The 18899-nt window shown below is 40.6% G+C and overlaps 2 protein-coding genes across 3 annotated transcripts in view; both read left to right on the forward strand.

Annotated features, from left to right (window-relative positions):
* Positions 1 to 1201: 1201 nt before the first annotated feature.
* On the forward strand, positions 1202 to 7855 carry nutf2 (nuclear transport factor 2). Its single transcript, XM_088298635.1, has 5 exons — positions 1202 to 1367; positions 6003 to 6112; positions 6396 to 6467; positions 6866 to 6964; positions 7153 to 7855. Exons 2-5 carry the CDS (start codon positions 6014 to 6016, stop codon positions 7264 to 7266), a joined length of 384 nt encoding a protein of 127 aa, XP_088154761.1. The 5' UTR covers positions 1202 to 1367; positions 6003 to 6013; the 3' UTR covers positions 7267 to 7855.
* Positions 7856 to 10048: 2193 nt separating this feature from the next.
* Positions 10049 to 18899, forward strand: part of edc4 (enhancer of mRNA decapping 4) — a 29488-nt gene continuing 20637 nt past the window's right edge. For both annotated transcript variants that reach the window (XM_088298952.1, XM_088298953.1), the window contains exons 1-7: positions 10049 to 10270; positions 13221 to 13377; positions 13551 to 13662; positions 14970 to 15069; positions 17114 to 17300; positions 17641 to 17788; positions 18589 to 18693. In XM_088298952.1, the coding sequence (XP_088155078.1) occupies positions 10183 to 10270; positions 13221 to 13377; positions 13551 to 13662; positions 14970 to 15069; positions 17114 to 17300; positions 17641 to 17788; positions 18589 to 18693 (897 nt within the window). In that variant the 5' untranslated portion in view covers positions 10049 to 10182. The remainder of the gene's footprint in view (positions 10271 to 13220; positions 13378 to 13550; positions 13663 to 14969; positions 15070 to 17113; positions 17301 to 17640; positions 17789 to 18588; positions 18694 to 18899) is intronic.

Raw genomic sequence — 18899 nt, forward strand, 5'->3', positions numbered from 1 at the left:
ATTACAGTACTTTTACCATTGCAGTATATTTTATCATTGCAGTACTTTTATCATTGCAGTATTTTCTATCATGCAGTACTTTTCTATCATTTCAGTACTCTTACCATTACAGTACTTTTATCATTGCAATATTTTTATGATTGCAGTATTTTCAATCATTCAGTAGTTTTTATCATTACAGCGTTTCCCGCTCTGTATAATGGACAGGCATTAGGAGTGTTTCCTTACACTTAGATACGTTTATACTGTGTATATTTGCATGCTTTTTATGAATGTCTGCTGCTAATGTTACACATTAACGGCTACATTACGCCGCTGACTCTGTGTGATCTATATCTTTGCTGCTGTAACACCTCAAATGTCCCCATTGTGGGACTAATAAAGGACATCTTATCTTATAATATGCATCAGCTCCTTTTGACCTTCAACAGGATAATAGGAAAGCTTTACTGTCATTGTAACATGTTCAATGAAATTTAAATTGCCAATCCATCAGTGCAAAATTAAACATTAAAAAGGCGAAACCGCACAATAATAAAACGACAAATAATGAATAAACAACAAATCTGTGCAGTTCTTCCATTGATATGAGATATGAGATGGCAGCCGACGATCTTTTGGGATGTTTTAATTAGAACCTGGAGAGGTCTGCTCTCAGCTACAGCTGTCTTCAGGCAGCAGGCGGGGTACATCCTGAACTGGATGCCAGCCAATCGCAGGGCAAACATGGCAAACAATCATCCACGCTCACACTCATACCGAGGGGCAATTTAGAGTGTCCAACCAACCTGCCATACATGTTTTTTGGAATGTGGGAGGTAACCGGAGTACCGGGAGAAAACCCACGCAAGCATGGGGAGAACATGCAAACTCCACACGGGAAGGCCGGAGCCGGGATCGAACCCACAACCTCAGCACTGTGAGGCCACCTGTCGCCATACAGCAGGGGTGAGAGAGAGAGAGAGAGAGAGAGAGAGAGAGAGAGAGAGAGAGAGAGAGAGAGAGAGAGAGAGAGAGCTCACAATGGGGGAAATAGCACATTATCCACTGCTGCGATCCTGTTGGCTCTGTAAGCAAACTGGTAGAGTCAAAACCAGGGAACTGGAGTGATTAAATTGGATCACGGACTAGAGCAGTATAAAAAAAATAGAGTTGCTCAATTTTGTCGAGGTTCATAATATCAAATCTTATTGGGATTTTTTGGCTGCTGTTGTACTGTGGAAATTAGCTTGGCATATTGTCGGTGTTGTTCGTTTTACATACTACAATGCCCACAATACACCGGGCCAAGTGACGCAACCTTTTTAGTACGTACTGTGTACGTAAAAGTCGCAGTGTGTCATCTGTACCCGGCCCGGGTTTACGAGGTAAAGATTGTTGTTTATTTAAAGTCATCACTACCAAATAACCAATGTTAATCTGCAAAAATAGAACCTATTGTTTGATCTCAATGCGAACGATTTGTGAGCTTCCTGGTCGAGTTGGGCACGCCTATGTCGGTTAGCTAGCCAGTGCTGTATTGCTATATGCTCGAACCCAGGGAAGACAGCCACACTTAAGGACATAGTATTTTTAGCAACCGGCGAAATAGTCCGTCAACTATCCAGTTCGATACCCCATAGAGACACCGTGTTGCAATGCGACTAAAGGGGTTGGAAGGGATGAAACTCGCTGTAATCTGTTAATGCTAACATAGCCCGTACCATTGTTGGCTAGGTGGCTCATCAGCTAAATATGAGGAAGCTATAGCTAACTGTCCGTTTGCAGGCATGTCTGCCATGAACGTTAAAAATAACCCGGCCACCCTTCGTCCTTACTGACATGTTAACTCTGTGATGGGTGAAGACCTCGTGTTTGTTGGGGCTTGTGTTAAACTATCATGCCCACTAGCGTATTTCATACAAATACGCCGTGGTCGAAAGCGGGAACGTGAAAGGGTTATACAAGCAGACGGCTGGATGTCCCGCGTGCCAACGAAACGCCCTGCTGTGTCACGCTAACTCGTGTATCAAGATTATACGGACTTGAATGTCGTAAAACATGTTGACGTAGGTCTATCCGTTTAGAGGGTTATTTAATATTTTACATGTTTGTACTGCATTCATGGCTATGACTGTGTACTAATCTCAATAAAAATGAAAACATTGCAATTGCACACATCGATATTAATGCTTCAAAGAATAGTATTTTTTTTTAATTTAAGATTTAACTTGACATTTGTATTCCAGCAAAACTCAATTACGGCAGTGGTCCTTGAACTTTTTAACCCCACTGACCATTATCATGTTAATAAATACTGTGAAGGACTGACATGAAGACAAGTAAAACTAACAAAAAACAAAGTGGGGGGAAAAAAAACGAGTCTGACCGAATGGTGTTTTCCAACAGTTGTTAGGACAGTAATGCCACAAGGGCTGCACGATATTGGAAAAATCTACAATAGGAATGTTGCCTATAGCACTATCAATATTACTGCGATATTTGACACGAAAATTGGATTTGTATTATGTCATGAAAGAATATTTTTCTTTCATGCAGCAAAATAAAAAAGCTTTATGCGTTCTTGGCTAAATCATTGTAGTTCCCATAGATAATGTTCAGTTATTGGGTGGCGATGCGTATTTAAGACACGCTTCATTGACGTTGTTAACATTGGCACTGATAATATAGGTTTACATGTAAAAATGACACCCCTCTAAAAGGCTCTGCAGTGATTTAAGTTTTTTTGTGATGAGATTTGCGACAAATTGTCACGCCCCCTTTTGGAGCTCGGCTTATATTTTCCTGGTTTTGGCGTCTGTCACAGCAGGGAGGCAAGTGAGGTAATATTGCGCCATTTGTCAGTTCTGTTGTCTAAATTGGCTACCGATCACCACCAAAATGCAATTGCGCATTACTACTCTTGTCCTCTTCACTGTGAAAGTATAAAAGCATTCTGCACATTATTGACATCAAACGTGAGCTCATATGATCGCCTCCACAAAATCAAAAAATATCGTGCTAATCGCTTCCCCACATTCTCAAGGTAAAGTGGACAAGTGAAAAATGTGCACACAAACCCTGACTGGTTATATTTCGGACATTTAGCAGTACTAATCTTTTGTTAAGTGTGAGGAGGCAACCACGCATCAATGTTTACACCTACAGCCCCTACGAGTAATGTCAGTACGTTCTTAATTAGCTTTTTGTCGCTAAACAGGTGGTGTTAGCACAACAAAGTTAGCTTCTTACCAGCTAATTGGTGCCAGGTAAAGCCTGGCTGTTGCCACTCATGCACGTTCGTGTCCGCCGCCGCTTGCAGCCAATTCGGTTGTCAGTGTTGTGGCACGATGAGGCGTCAATTTTAAATAAACTCCTCATCGATGAACCTTGGAAGTGGTCTTCTTGAACTGTGCACATCGCGGAGCTCCATGTGCTTTTAGTCGGAGCCGCTCCGGGACCGTCAATGATCAGTGAACAAAAATGTTCCATTGAGGTGGCTGAATCCATAGCTGAGTTTGGCCGGTTTGGAACCTAACATTGAGTGGTGTATGTGTAGCTCGGAGCTGTTACGTTCCAAAGAATAAAACGGTGCATTGTAGTTGCGTCACTTACAGTCGAAAAACAAACTCATCCAAGTAAATGTGCATGTCTACTAGGGCTGGGCGATATGACCTCAAATCAATATGATAAATTGGGCAATTTTACCTCGATAACGATAAATGCACGATAAATTCCCCCTGTGGACCAAAATCGAAATATCTACAGGAAATGCATATTAACTGCTTTTTTTAATAGCCCAACTGGTACACATTACTTTCAATGAAAAATCAAAGTACAAAAATCATTTGTGTCAACATTCCAAATAGCTTGCTTTGCATGACTTGAACAATGTCACAAAGAACAGGAGAAAAAGGGTTACCTCGAGCAAAACCTTTTTCTGCAAATGGCTTGCACCAAGGTGCTGTGATGCCATGTGCAAAGGCCGAGATTTGTGTAAACGTCTCTTGTAAGCAATATAAATAAAGCCAATGCTCGACAAATAAACGAGTGTACATCATCAGGAAAATGTGCTGTCTCGAGTACTCTGGTGCGCAGTCGCCACTTGTCGTCTATGTCATGCACAGTCAGGCTCAAATAGGGATCCATGGTGCGATTCGATCACAAGTTGGATGTGGCTGCAAAATGCTTGACATGTCTAAGCTCATATACCAGTGTTGCCTATATTGGGAAGTACGGTTTGCGAAAAATATTTTCGTACCTCTGGCTACTTTCATGAGGCGTTTAAATCCCGTGCGCTCCACTGTAGCTGGAGGAACTATATCTTTACCTATGTGCTAGGCTATCGCGTCCACCTCTTAGACGTTCTCTCGTATGGTGTCGCCTCCGTTATGGGCTGTTGGCACTTGTCGAACCTTGCTTCTCACTTGGAGATTTTAGCTCAAGTTCCAAGTCAACAGCATGGTTGTGTTGTGGTTCGTGAAAAAGAAAAGGTTGGACGTGTTGTTTTGGGTGCTTACGACGCACTTTGTGTTCTTTTGCTCAAACATCGTCTTTATGAAACCCAAAACATTTCCAAACGAAAGATGTCAAACATTTTTTAGGGACAACTTCAACTAACACAACTTCGTCTTCAGCCGTGTCAACCGCGTCTTGATCGTCAGTTTTCTTTCTTGTTCAGATGGGCGGTGTCATGTGACTACACGCGTTGTAACCGTCTTAAAGGGGCATGAACATAGCCGCAGACAAAAAAGACCTTTCTTTTCTTTTTTTAAAACACAGAATTTACCGACGTGGGCAAAATGATGTCGGTTATTGTAATAAATTTTGGTAACGGTAAATTTTCATTATATCGCCCAGGCCTATTGTCTACTCATTCCCACTTCAGTCCCTGCAAATATCCCGACTGGTGCTTTTATGCATCAGCAAAGAAGTAGTGGTCCAGTGCCCTCCCAGCATACATCTGTGGAGCTCGGCTCACATCCACAGTAACTCATTTTCATATAAATCAGCTACAGAGAGGTTAATCCTTTTGATATGTTGAAGTGTTCATTGGTACGGATGTCCTCACTGTGCCAATTGATTTTTGTTTTTGGACGTTATAAGCAATAAAAGTGCAATGTACACTGTTTATAATCGGTCCCTTTACTGACTCTTGTAGTACCAAGGGGAGAGCGGAGGGGGAACAGCCATATTCCTTGTGAAAATAATTAAAAGTAGGCCTTTTTCAAGTCCTCCCTTCTTTCCTAATTCCCACAAAATTAATAGATAAGAAAATGTAATGACTAAATTCAGTTTGCTGATCAAAAAATATATGAACTGATCTTTTTAGTGAAAAATGGGCCATCTTGGATCTTGTCCTCCTTTAAAGTTTGCATCTGAATGGACATATTCAGATAAAAGCTAACAATTTCATAATATATTGTTTGCATGCCTTTGTGGTATGCATATTGCACAGGCCATTATCACTGTATCAATGTTTTTTAGTATATTGTGCAGCCCCATATGACTGGGCCGTAAAGTGTCACGTTTTTTGGTGCATGGTGTTCTACAACTTCTATGATGAATGACGTTTTTTCCAATGACACATAGTTTTCTGCACGGTATTGGCCTTAATAATCTGGTGGAAAAGCGTCACTGCATGGCTGCCCTTGTTCCTCACCTGCTTTGTGTGGTCCTGCTGCTGCTGGTGTGGAGCTATTATTAAAGCGAGAGGCAAACAGACTTGTCGAAGCTAGCGACACGAGGCTCTGCCCCGACGTACAACATGCCACTTTTTATCCAGTCAAGCGTGTGGCGGCCATCGAGCGACTGTTAAATGTTTAACTTTGATAAAATAAATTATTGGTCATGCATTCAAATCTCTGTGACCCGGGCCAGGAGTTTTTATGACAAGCAAACCAATGATGGCTGTCAGTTTAAATTTTACTGTGGCTGAAGTTGAACATGTCCTTGTACAGGCCCTTGACCATTTCACTTTAACTCTCTGTGAATATTTTTGTTTGCTTCTCTCTTCCACGCAGCGTTATTCAGGATGCAGGACCCGCCTTTGTGGGAGCAGATAGGCACTGGCTTCGTGCGGCACTATTACCAGTTATTTCAAAACGACAGAGCAAAACTGGCTGATCTATATGTGAGTGCAACTTTGGCTTCATCTACACTTCTCAACAATGCAGATTTTTTTTTTCTGGGCTTGTTGAACATTTTCCGAAGACATGTAAGGAAGACTCAACTCACATAAAATATAGTGCCGTAATAAATTCAATAGTTGTAATTCATTTTTTTCAGTTGAATTATACAGTGATTTTAATATTTTTTTCTTACATTCAAACCAATCATTTTACAGGTGCTGTCAAATCATAAATGTAAATGGTCATAGTTCATAAACTTACTTAAATGGTGTCTGTCTACCACAGATTGCAGAGTCGTTACTAACCTGGGAAGGGGAAAAAATCTGCGGCAAGGATGCAATAACCAAGAAACTCCTTGTAAGTTTTTTTTTCTTGAAATGTATACATTGGCCATGTTGCTTGCATGGCCGCTGACATTATGATTGCTCACAGTAAACCAAGATCTAGGAGCATGCTATAATATTGTTACCTTGCTAAAATAATGGTCTATGCAAGTTTTTGACAAATTATTTTCTTTGCTTTAAAATGCTAGCCACCTATGCTAAAATTACCCTGGTTTGCAAAAGTATTTGCCCTCCTTGAACTTTTTGACCTTTTGCCACATTTCAGGACTTAATAAATATAGTTGAGTTATAAATTTTCAACAAAAAAAAGCCATGTAGTTCATGCTCTCAGAGCCAATGTATCTATCTTAGCAACATCAATCCCAACTGTATTGTGTATTAACTTATCCTGTGCGTGTGTATGTGAGACAGAATCTGGGCATCAAAAAAATACGGCATACTATTACAGCACATGACCACCAGCCAACCACAGACAGCTGCATCCTGAGTATGGTTGTAGGACAGCTGAAAGTAAGTAGTGCTACAAATGCAAAGTTATAGGTGTACCTGTGTTTTGAACAAACTTGTCTCCTCACAAATTACCTACAGACTTTTTTTCCAGATTTATTTGGTTTTGTTTTCAGCTATATGGTTGAAATCGTATTTCGTGCAACTGATGTGCTGGTGGCTGTCTCAACTGCTGCTATTTTTGTTTGCAGGCTGACAATGATCAAATCATGGGTTTTCATCAAATTTTCCTCCTGAAGGAAATAAATTGTGCTTGGGTGTGCACCAACGAAATGTTCAGGCTGGCTCTTCACAACTTTGCCTAAACAATTCTTCTATGGTGGGCATCGGCAAGCCATAATGGTGGAGATGAGGGAAGAGTTGGCCTTGGAGAGACGGGACAAAGCTCATGCTTCCCTCCTGCTGTCTGCTTTTGTTTGTTTGACCAGCATGTGAACACCGGAATCTAATTATCAATCACTGAGCCCAATCCATCCCAGACAGTACAAATGCAACTCTTTTCTCGCTCTGCTGATGGCAGCCAACCTATCAGACATCATCAAGACACTCACTCTGCTCCACTCCTCTAATTCATTCGCCTCAGTTCTGTTTGACTTCTTCTATCTAGTTTTAGATCGAGCTGGGCTCAGTTCAGTTCAGCACCATTTAGATGCCGCTAGAGTCACTCAAGCTTTCTTTAGTATGCAAGGTTACATTTTTACAATTCATTTATACTCAACTCCTTCCCAGGTTCTCATTGTCATGCCACCAAAGACTCATTTAAGACGATGGTTGAGTTTGCTGTGTTATTCTACATTTTCCCCTCCAAATGTCTTGCTTTATTACGCAGAAATGTTTGGCAATTTACATGGACAAAAGCCAAATTTCACAATAAAACCCTGACTTTTTTCATAATGCTGTGGAGTTGTTTCTGCATATAACTCAAGACTTGGCGATACCTCTTTCAATTGCAAGCAATGTTTTGAATGCATACCGTCTATAAATGGAGAAAGTTCAGCTTTGATGATACATTTTCCCTACAAGTAGCTAAAGTCATTGCTACATTGTATTTTGCAAAAGAGTGGCTGGATTGTCCAGGATGTATGTTCCACGGTACAGTTGGTAAACGTGTGAGCACATTTAACAAAAAATGAGTTGTCTGGAAGGAACACAAAGCTATGGATGGAGTAAAAAGCTATAGCGTACCACCATGAAAACCTCATCTCAAATGTGAAGTATGGTTGCGGGGCATCTTGATGTGGGACTGCTTTGCATTTGGGCACATTGCTATCATTGATGAAAAAAAGTTCCAAGTTTATCAAGACATTTTGCAAGATGACTTGAAAACCACCTGTGTTCCAATTGAAGCTCAACGGCAAATGTGTAACATGACAATGACACAGGACCAAAATAAATCAACGGAAATGCTTCAAAAGAAGGAAATATGGAGTGGAGTGGACATGTCCGGCTCCTGACTAAAACCCTGTTGAGTACTTGTGAGAGCGATTCACACCAGACGTCCCAAGTGTATTGCTGAACTAAAGGTTTGGTCAGAGAGGAATGATCACACGTAACTTCAGAAGCACGAAGACGGCCAGGCGGTATGTATCGATGGTTGCCGAGCGTTTCCGAAGAGTCTGGAGAGTTTTGAGAAGCAAATGTCGGCAAGGAAATACGTGAGAAAATACTTCTTGCCATCTGGGGAACCCACGTTTATACAAAAAATAAATAAATAAATAACCGTCTGCCCTCTGAAGACGACTGGAATAGCCTTCAGCACTCGCGCGACCCGAGTGAGGGAGGATAAGTGGTTTAGAAAATGGATGGATTAACAAACAACATTGAAGCCAAAAACACGTTCTTCTACTGCTACCTCTACGTCGGTGCCGCAACGGACACGGATAAGAACGTCTTCCTAGTGAAGGCAAAACAAGCTCGAGGGAAACAAAACATCACTGTAATTTTTCGACTTGTGTTAAATGAAAATCTAAGAGGTTGCGATGAAGGCTCATTTTCTCTTTTTCAATTTCCGATTTTTAAACGAGAAAACGGGAGAGGGCTCGTTCCCGTTCAATTGGGACAGCAACACCACCTAGCGGACGGAGCAGGGATGGCCTTCTTGAAACGGTGTGACCATCAAAGCACCACAGGCACAACAGCTCTGCTTGTTTGGGGCGATGGTGAAACCACCTCACTAAAGTCCTTGTGCATATGCATCCATTATCCAAACTGCTTTGCCCCACAAGGGCCGTGAGCGTGCTGGAGCCAATCCCTACTGTCTTCAGACAGTAGGTTCGGTATACCCGAGCCACACAGAAAAACATCTATTGACACTTAATAACTTCACCCCAGATAATCCATCAATTTGGAACAATAGAGACACCATTACCAGAGATGGGCACATCAGTCCTCCGGCCACTATCTGGGTACCCATTCGGCCTCCTTATTCCAAAATATTGATTCCCCTCTGCCGCCCCTAAAAAAATAAATGCGTCAGTGCATGAAGCCGCTACGGGAGAGACGGTAGCGACAGAGGTTTATTCAAAGATCATTGGTTGTTTAAGAAGCGACGGGAGAAACTCTCGACGTCTTTATTGTGAGGTGGAGGTGCTACCTTAAAAAAACTTTATTTAATATTTGCACATCGTACAAAAATCGCACAACCAGCAGTAACAGTGCTAGGAATATATAAACCATCAGTCTTGAATATCAATCCAATGAGCGGATGAGCTACCCAGTCACGCACCGTCCCACGATGTGACGTGTGTGTCCATAATTAATACCCCTGTCCGCTGATCCACAAACGACAATTTTCGCAGAATTTATTGTTTACAAATAACGAGTGACGACATTAAAAACACATTAAAAACACAAAACTTTTGCATATTAGTGGATATGAAAAACGTGAAAATAACCAATATATATGTGGCTCAAGAAAATACGTGCAAATCTCGGATATATTACCATGAATAATTAAGAGACAAACCTCACCCCATACCACACATGTAGTCATTGTTGTCCATAAATTGTGGTGTAGTCAATAAAGTTTTATTTACTTAATACAAGTAGATTTGTACCAAGAATGGAATGGTTGACGATGCGATGATACTAGTCGGAGCGTATATCGTGCGCACCGGAAGTTTAGACGGTTGCTCCGGGTGAACGAAGTGAATATTGACAGCGTCACTTTAAACCAAAATTATTCCTCAACCCCTGACTATACCCCGTCCGTTCCCTCAGCCATGGCGTTCAACGCTAGCATTGATGTTGAGGGTGCGACACAGCATCTCCGGGATATTCTGAAGCTCGACCGTCCCGGTAACAGTACTGGTGAGTTTGACCGTCAATGCAAAGTGGATGCGCTAGTCTAGGCCGCACTAGCTAATGCAAGGCTAGCAAAGCGGATTGATGCCGAATTTAGTATGGCATGGTCGCTTAGTTTATAACAACAAATAATTAATTATCGAAATAACTGTGTTGCAGATAGTCACTATTGCTCACACCTGTCTTTTTTGTTGTTTGGAGACGTTAGTTTTACGTCGCAAAGTACATTTTCTTCACAATGCTATGCTAACTGCGTCGCTTGTGTTACTGGCTTAAGCTATTAAGCTAAATCGGAAGTGAGCGTCTATCCTACTTTTAGTTCATTGCTTCACAAGGAAATGTGCATGTCGTAATTGTCATTTTTTGAAAAAAAAAAAAAGCTCCAAATTTCCCTCGAAATCACTATCGGCGTTGTGTGCATGCGCTCTAGGCAGGTAGGAAGGAATTTCGGAACACCGGTAACAAATTTGTTTAATGACACAGTTTGTAATCCGTACGTAATCAGCTACTGGCTTTGCAGTCAGCCAACATCATGAGTTGAAATTCTACTCATACTTTCCATTACTTCCTCTTTACTGTCCGTTCCTTTTGTATCATCATTTTGATTGTTTGTATGTGCATGCCTCGTCCAGTCTTTCATCATAAGTAGAAGGGCACTGTCTTCCTATTGGACAATGCAGAAGAACCAATCAAAGGATGATCTAGGACATGTCAAACTTTCCATATAAAATTTCTGATGTAGCAGGCTTTTTTTTGTGGTGGTCGTGAAGCGTCTGGGACGCCAAACGACCAATCATTGAGTATTTTACACTACACGGGCTACGATGCGTTAAGACTACTCAAAATCAGCTACAAGACACAACGTTTGTCTGCAATACTTCTGCCAGCCCAAAATGTATATGTACGCAAATGTACGGTAGGTGTGATCCAGACTTCAAGCGTGCAAAGTGAATGTTCAGCAAATATCGAACATCGTGGCTGTTACGTTTTAGAACTTGTGCGCCTAAAGTTGTGTGCCTGCGCGCGAGAGTTTGTCTGAGTGTGTGTTTACTTAGCTTTTCTTTAGCGTGCTTGTCGAGTCGCAAAGCTTTCTTTGTAATCCATATGGTTCATGATGGAACAGAATTGCTCTCCATGTTGACCGTTTTGTCAACCCCAAATCACTTACAAATGAGGGACGTGAACTTGCGTCTTGCTATTGATTTACCCGCTGAGATGGGACACTCCTCTTTATTTGAAACGTTTGTGAGGCTGCAACCCAGATTCAAGTGACTGGGTACTGCCTGCTGATTTGCTGAATGAAAGTTTATCACTTCCTCCTCCTTTGCTGTCATTGCACACTGCTTTTCAAGTTTTTACCAGTTTTTTAGCACTCCCCCTACTTTGCGGCCATCGACTGACTTATTTGTCTTTCCTTTTCTAGGCAGTCTAAAAACTCGATCATGTAAAATTGCACACCGTGAAAGCAACATAGCGATGACGATATTTATTGCCCACCCCTAATTAGGATATAAAAAGATTTCACAAACTTTAACTTGCAGAGCAATGTCCGATCAATCATGCTGAAATGGAAAGCGTATGAATCCTCTGCAAATCTTCCAAGACCCCTCTAAACTTTCAGCCCAAACAAGGAGAGCACTGATCAGAGGTGCAGCCATGAGGCGGATTACTCTGGATGAACTTTGGAGGTCCACAGCTAATATGAGGGAATCTGTCCATCGGACAATAATTAGTTGGACACTGCACAAATCTGGCCTTGTTGGAAGAGTGACAAGAAAAACGCTATTCCTCAAAGACATTAATATAAAGTCCCGTTTGAAGTTTACCATGAGCCACCTAGGAGGCAGAACAAACATATCAAAGAAGCCTCTCTTGTCAGATGAGACCAAAATGTAACTTTTGGGGAAAAATTCAAAGCATTATGTTTGGTGTAAAAGCAACACAACAGATGACCTTGAACACACCATACCCTCTGTCAAACATGGAGTTGAAAACATCATGGCCTGCTTTTCCTCAGCACAGGACAGGCATGATGATGAGTTAAAGTTGATACGAAGGTGGATAGAGCCAAATACAGGGCCATTTTGAAACAAAACCTGTTGGAGTCTACAAAAGGCCTGAGACTGGAACGGAGGTTTACCGTCCAACGATACAGAGGTCCTAACCACAAAGTGAAATCTCCAATAGGATAGTTAAAAACTAAACGTATGAATGGTTAAGTCAAAGTCCAGACCTGGAAAGATCTGAAAACTGATTTACAAATGTTTTCCATCTAATCTACCTGAGATGGATCTGTTTTCCAAGGATGAATGGGGAGAAATGTTCAGTCCTCGATGTGCAAAACTAATTCAGACATACCTCAAAAGACTTGCAGCTGTAATTGCTGCAAAAGGTGCTTCTACACAGTATAAACTCAGGGTGGGGCCAAATAATTTTGGATGCACTGCTTTAAACTTTTTTTGTTTCCCACAAATTTTAAAATATCGTAAAACCTCTGTATTTTGTTCCACTAAGCAATTTTTGTTGGTTCTTCACGAATAAATAATAAAAAATATATTTGTGTTAATCTTGAAATGTGGCAAAAGGTCAAAAAGTTCATTGAGACCAAATACTTTTGCAAGTCAATGTACAAAAGATGCAGAGAAAGAACTGCTGGTGAAGGCTTATTTATCCTGTTAAAACAAAGACACCTGCGGCTTACTTACAAATTCAGCCTAAAAATATAAAATTAAAAAAAAAAATCCTTTTTGCGGTTTCTGTTCAGGTGCGCCCAATAGTCCTGAATTACAGTAATAAAATGTTATTCAAAGATGGAAAACAATATTGTTGTTAGGATACAATGAATTTCTAATTGAGGTGGAATAATTGTCATTTTGTTACGTAAAGATGTGTTGACCCTTTTTCTTATTTTCTATCCTAATGACATCATCTGAGTGAAATGCATTTTATTCATTAGATGCAGAATCAGGTGATAGTGAAAGACGGTTGTCCTTTAATGGAGAACTGAACGGGCTATTGGGAGCAGCAGGTCTTCTCGGCGGTGGCGATTTGACATCAGACTCGACCAGACCTATCTCCACACTCAACAGCATTGCTCAGGACATCCAGATAATGTTTGTTTCTTTTTTTTCTTCTCAATTATTCACTTTGCCACTTGAACAATTTCTATCCAAGTATTTTAATTTCCTTCCATTCCTGCATTTTTAGGAGTAAAAATGTGAAGTCATTTTTGTTTTCTTGAGTTCCAGATGAAATAATTTAATTTCAATGACTTCTCTAATTTCAGTCACCTTTCTGGTGATGATCAGTCTACCTGCATCCCCATCACCTCGGACAATGTGGAGATTGTGGCGAGTCAGGACTCCAGCATCAATAGCAAGGCTCGAGGTAGTAACATGGTAAGCGTTTGAATGTTCCCCCTTCTGCCTCTGCCGGCTGTTATTTTAGTGAGTGGCAGGTTATAATAATATATTGACAATCCTATACACGTCAATGCCGCTGAGATTTTATTTTGAGAGCACATGCACTGCATAGGTGACGGTTGTATTTGCAACACGTCTATAAGAGTGCTTTATATCTCAAGAACTCTTCAAAATGGTCTTTCTAGTGCCTATTACCTTATACCAGAATTATGAACTTAAACATGCCTAATAGAGCAGGAAGTTTTAAAATAGTAAGCAGAATTTAGCAGTGGAAGAGAATTTTGGCATTTGATGATTGCGCCTTTACGGCAGCATGTTTGAGGAGTGGAAAATGTTGGCGCTGTTGGACTGTGGATGATGGTATGGTTGGATGAGCTGCGAGGAGTCTCGTCACAATGGAGCCGTGCACAGATGTGGAGAGCAATGACAGCAGGTACCTAAAAGCAAAGTGACGAAAGTAGGGCTGGAACTAACTCAAATCAATTTTAAAATGAAATAATTTTTTTTTTTTTAATTTCCATCCCTTTTTCCCCAAAAAAATTCCGATTTAATACTGCAGAAATGTCACTAACATGAATTAATTATGATTCAGTCACTATTTTGATCTTTAAGGAATCAGAAAATATGCGAGAACGTGACAATTGTTTTACAAAATAAAAGCAGATGTTTTTAAATTTGATTGGAGATAATCAGTCTGCTTTCATGGAAGACTAGTTGACTAATATGTAAATTGCAGCATGTCGCACCAGCGGGCACCTGCTCTTATTTAACCACAATTAGTTTACAGCGTGAATTCTTTAAAGTATGTAGAAATTAATCAGATGATGCAACATTCAACTTTTATTAAACTTTGCAGGTTGTACCGGCATTTCTGAGATGTTTATAAATGAAAACATTTAAAAGGATTGCCTTACATTTTCTGAGTAATAGCTTTTAATGGCATGATCCCATTTTCTGTCATGTTTGTAAATGTTGCTCTACATTGTATTGCACTGAAGTGAGTGAACATTGTGAGTATTGTTCAACTGTTAACGTTTGAAAGAGATGTTTGAAGTATTGCAGGTCTACAAAACCACTTGTCTGAGATTGTAAGTTTACATTACTTCGCTGTATACTACAGCGTTAAAACATGTTCTCTTGGAGTGTGAGCAAAGTAAAGTGCGTAGAGGTACCGGTTGTTGACTTGGTATACCTTATGTTCAATTTATCAGGTGTTGATTGATTGTTACAAATCCAGTCTTGTCACTAATAATTTCAAATGGTGAATTACTTTTTATTTATAGGTGAAGATTCAGCCTGTTGCCAAATATGACTGGGAGCACAAGTATCATTATGGCAGACTTATTGCTGTGTCAAATTCCTTCATGGCATATGCAATAAGAGGTAAGAGTCCGACATTCATATTTTTTTCTTCTTTTTAATTTTTTATAAATTTGAACTGCTGAATGCTAACAATTAATAAATGCAACTATGGCTGTGCCTTAGTTCTATCTTAGGGCCGTCACACACTGACTAATGCGGTGGAACTCGACTTAGGGCTGGGCGATATGACCTCAAATCAATATTGCGATAAATTGAGCAATTTTACCTCAATAACGATAAATGCACAATAAATTCAATCCGTGGACCAAAATCAAAATAAATGCAGGAAATGCATATTAACTGCTCTTTTTTTTATTGACCAACTGGTACAAATTACTTTCAATGAAAAACAAAAGTACAAAAATCATTTGTATAAACATTCCAAATAGCTTGCTTTGCATGACTTGAACAATGTCACAAAGAACTGGAGAAAAAGGGTACCTCTCGCAAAATCTTTTTCTGCAAATAGTTTGCGCCAAGATGCTGTAATGATATGTGCAAAGCCCAAGATTTGTGTGGTCTCTTGTAAACAATATAAATAATGCCAAATAAAAAATGCTGAATAAAATGAAAGAAAATGTCAATGCAAGCCAAATAAACAAGTGTGCATCATCGGGAAAATGTGCCGTCTCGGGTACTCTGGTGCGCAGTCGTTACTTGTCGTCTATGTAATGCACAGTCAGGCTCAATCAGGGATCCATGTTCCCACTCGACCACCAGTCGGATGTAGATGCAAAATGCTTGACATGTCTAAGCTCCCGTCCCGATGTTGTCCATATCGGGAAATGCGGCTTTCATGTAGCGTTTGAATCCTGTGCGCGCCACTGTAACTAGAGGAGCTAAATCTTTAGCTATGTGCTAGGCTATCGCGTCCACCTCTGAGACGTTCTCTCGTATGGTGTCGCCTCCTAATGGGCTGTTGTCACTTGTCGAACCTTGCTTCTCACTTTGAACTTTCAGCACAGCATGGTTGTGTTGTGGGTGGTGAAAAAGCTTCTGGATTTAAATCGCCAGCTACGACGCGTCGTCTTTTTTCTTTCTTGATCAGATGGGTGGAGTCACGTGACTACACGCGCTGTAGCCGTCTTAAAGGGGCATGAACATTGCCGCAGACAGAAAAGGCTTTTCTTTTCTTTTTAAACACCGAATTTACCGACATGGGAAAATGATTTTGGTCATTGTAATAAATTTCGGTAATGGTAAATTTTCGGTTTATCGCCCAGCCCTAACTCGACTGTATGTTGGTGTAGTGTGCGGGTTTTGCTACAAGATTTCACACGTGGCTGAGTCTCAGCAACTGGTTTTGCAGTGATTGTGGCGATGTTGTAAATTATAGCCAAAATGCACAGAAGCTTTCACACAGGTGAAAAGTCAATTTCTGACTTTTAAAGGGGAAGTCACCCCCAAAATATTCTTTTCAATAATACGTTCTATTCACATTCACTGGTCTAAACATGGTATTCCGACTAATATTGGATTTGATGACAATGAGTTAACCCGCAAAATCCACCTATTTGTTGCCTTCTGAGGAGCGACCATTTTGTCACTTCTGTCGACTAAAGATGACATCCCAATTGCTCTGGTAATGACCAATCAAAGCTCACCTGTTCTCCGAAGTTGAGCCATGATTGCTCATTACTTGGCCCCTGGGCACATATGATATATTTTCTTCCGACAGCAAGTGTCAAAATGGTTGCCTCTGAGATGTACAAAAACGGGTGGATTTGACTTCTTAACTCATATTCCACATACGCAATAATAATCATAATGCCGTGTTTTGTCTCAATCAATCACGAGAGATGATGCGTGCGACATTCTACACGTGGCAATCTGCTTTTTTTCCTCCAAAATTAATTAAACATTTGAATGAACTTCCCCCGAGACTGGGTGGGTGATTCAATATTTTCTTGCCAGGGGTTGTTTCCATGAGTTTCTAGACTTCAGTCATTAATATTGCTGAAGCACTTTTATTCCAACAGATTTCTACAAATGTAATACATGTTCAGTTGCATTTAATGTTTACTTTTCTCCATGTTATCGTCTTTTCTCGTACATCTTCCTGCAGGAGCCAACAACCAGGCTATGATACGCGTCTTGAGTGTGGGCAGCGCAGAGCGTTGCTTACTGAAAGGCTTCACCGGTGCCGTCACGGATCTGGCTTTCGCCCACCTTGACTCTCCTCTTTTGGGTTGTGTCGATGAAGCTGGCAACCTGATGGTTTGGGAGCTCACATGCACCAGCAGTACAATACTGTATCCTGACTGAAAGTTAATGCTAAATGAAATGTCCTACCCTTTTCCTAATGTACAATTTTCACTTTTAAATCCATGACTTTTTTTTTTCTTTTGAAACCTTTCTTTAATGTAGCCAACAAACTCTCCAACATTCGCAAAAAAATATTCTTTCATACCAGTTTACATTAATGGAATTAGAAGCACTCCATTTTCTTGCATTGGCAGAATTGGGTGCGTGTCAAACAAATACATGTGATCTGTAATTTTACCCACATACTTGTGATATCGCGCAGGCATGGACACACTATCCACCAATACCATTTGCTTCAACTTGCTTTCCTTAATCCATAGCTCTAAGAGATCAGATAGTTGTTCATATCCGAAGGCCTCTGGACACGCCACTGAACTCCCATCGGCGTCTCATCTGGTGCCCTTACATTCCAGATGAAAATGACGAAAACCCAGATGACGCCAGCCAGACCTTGGCTCTTCTGCATGAAGACAGGGTATCTGTTTAATGTAAAAATGTAACGTGGCCTAAAGCAAATACCAAAGACTCATATTAATATAGCATATGCCCTGATCCGCTATGCCATCTCCCTGGTGCGTTGCGTACTCCTCAGTATGGCTAGTTGAGTTATGACGTCTCATGTCTTGAGTAGCGTAACTTTCAAGTTATGTTGGGGTGGCCCTGTGCTCGACCCCCAACAAATTCTGTCTCCTGTTTTTCTTGGAATTGGCTGTTCTCATTGACAAGGAGTCACTGTCAACTTTTCTCTTCAGGAAAGGTTCTGAAAAAACATGACTGTCACTGGGTTCGAGGGTATCTTTTTCTTCCCCTTAGTGTCACTTGAGAATTACGTTTTGCCAAAAGATGTCATGAGCCTAAGCTATGGTAGCCCATGAGTGATTAAAAAAGGACAACGACACGGTCAAAACCATGGAGGCCACACTAACACTAAACTTAGGAGTCAAGTAGGGGGCCACAAAATATCCTGCAGGCTGCAAATAGCCCCTAGGCCATGAATTTGAAACCCCTCGTTTAAAGGCGCCGTAATTAAACCAAAATAAAGTTAAAAAACTACCTTGTGCCTGCCAGATTATGCCAAGCCTTTTGTATAGAAAATAGTTGTCTTGGTAGCTGTGCTGATTATTAAAAAGAGGGGTGTGATCTGTCGCATTGCTATTGTTTTTAACCACATATTGGGATCATGTGTCATGATTTGCCTTTAAACATTTAATATTTCTTTTTTTTTTCCCATGGGCATAATTTACGATACATCTGTTTTTTTTTTTCCTTTTCTAGGCTGAAGTTTGGGATCTTGAAATCTTGAGGGCCAACAACGATAATTGGCCTGTTAATGCCACAGATTTAAACGAAGGCCTCATCACAGTGAAGGGATATACCCAGGTAGGACTTGATTTCTTAAAGGACAAAAAAAATGTTCTTTACAATAATATGTTCTACACACCCCCCACCACTACTCTAAATAAGGTACTCTGAATAATATTCCGTTTGTGGAATACAAATAAATCAACCGGTTTTTATCCATCTTGGGGGTGATGTGATTGTAATGTAATTTTCAGTCAACAGCAAGTGACAAAAAGGCTGCCCCT

Source organism: Idiotropiscis lumnitzeri, chromosome 6, assembly GCF_059441095.1.
Source record: "Idiotropiscis lumnitzeri isolate Australia: NSW breed Sydney's pygmy pipehorse chromosome 6, RoL_Ilum_1.0, whole genome shotgun sequence".
Taxonomy (NCBI): Eukaryota; Metazoa; Chordata; class Actinopteri; order Syngnathiformes; family Syngnathidae; genus Idiotropiscis; species Idiotropiscis lumnitzeri.

Excerpts from the sequence above, each read along its gene's own strand:
- nutf2 (XM_088298635.1), top strand. The coding sequence starts at position 6,014 with ATGCAGGACCCGCCTTTGTGGGAGCAGATAGGCACTGGCTTCGTGCGG. Across the intron at positions 6,468-6,865 it reads CAATAACCAAGAAACTCCTT|AATCTGGGCATCAAAAAAAT; the intron begins GTAAGTTTTTTT and ends TATGTGAGACAG. Across the intron at positions 6,965-7,152 it reads TGGTTGTAGGACAGCTGAAA|GCTGACAATGATCAAATCAT; the intron begins GTAAGTAGTGCT and ends TTTTGTTTGCAG.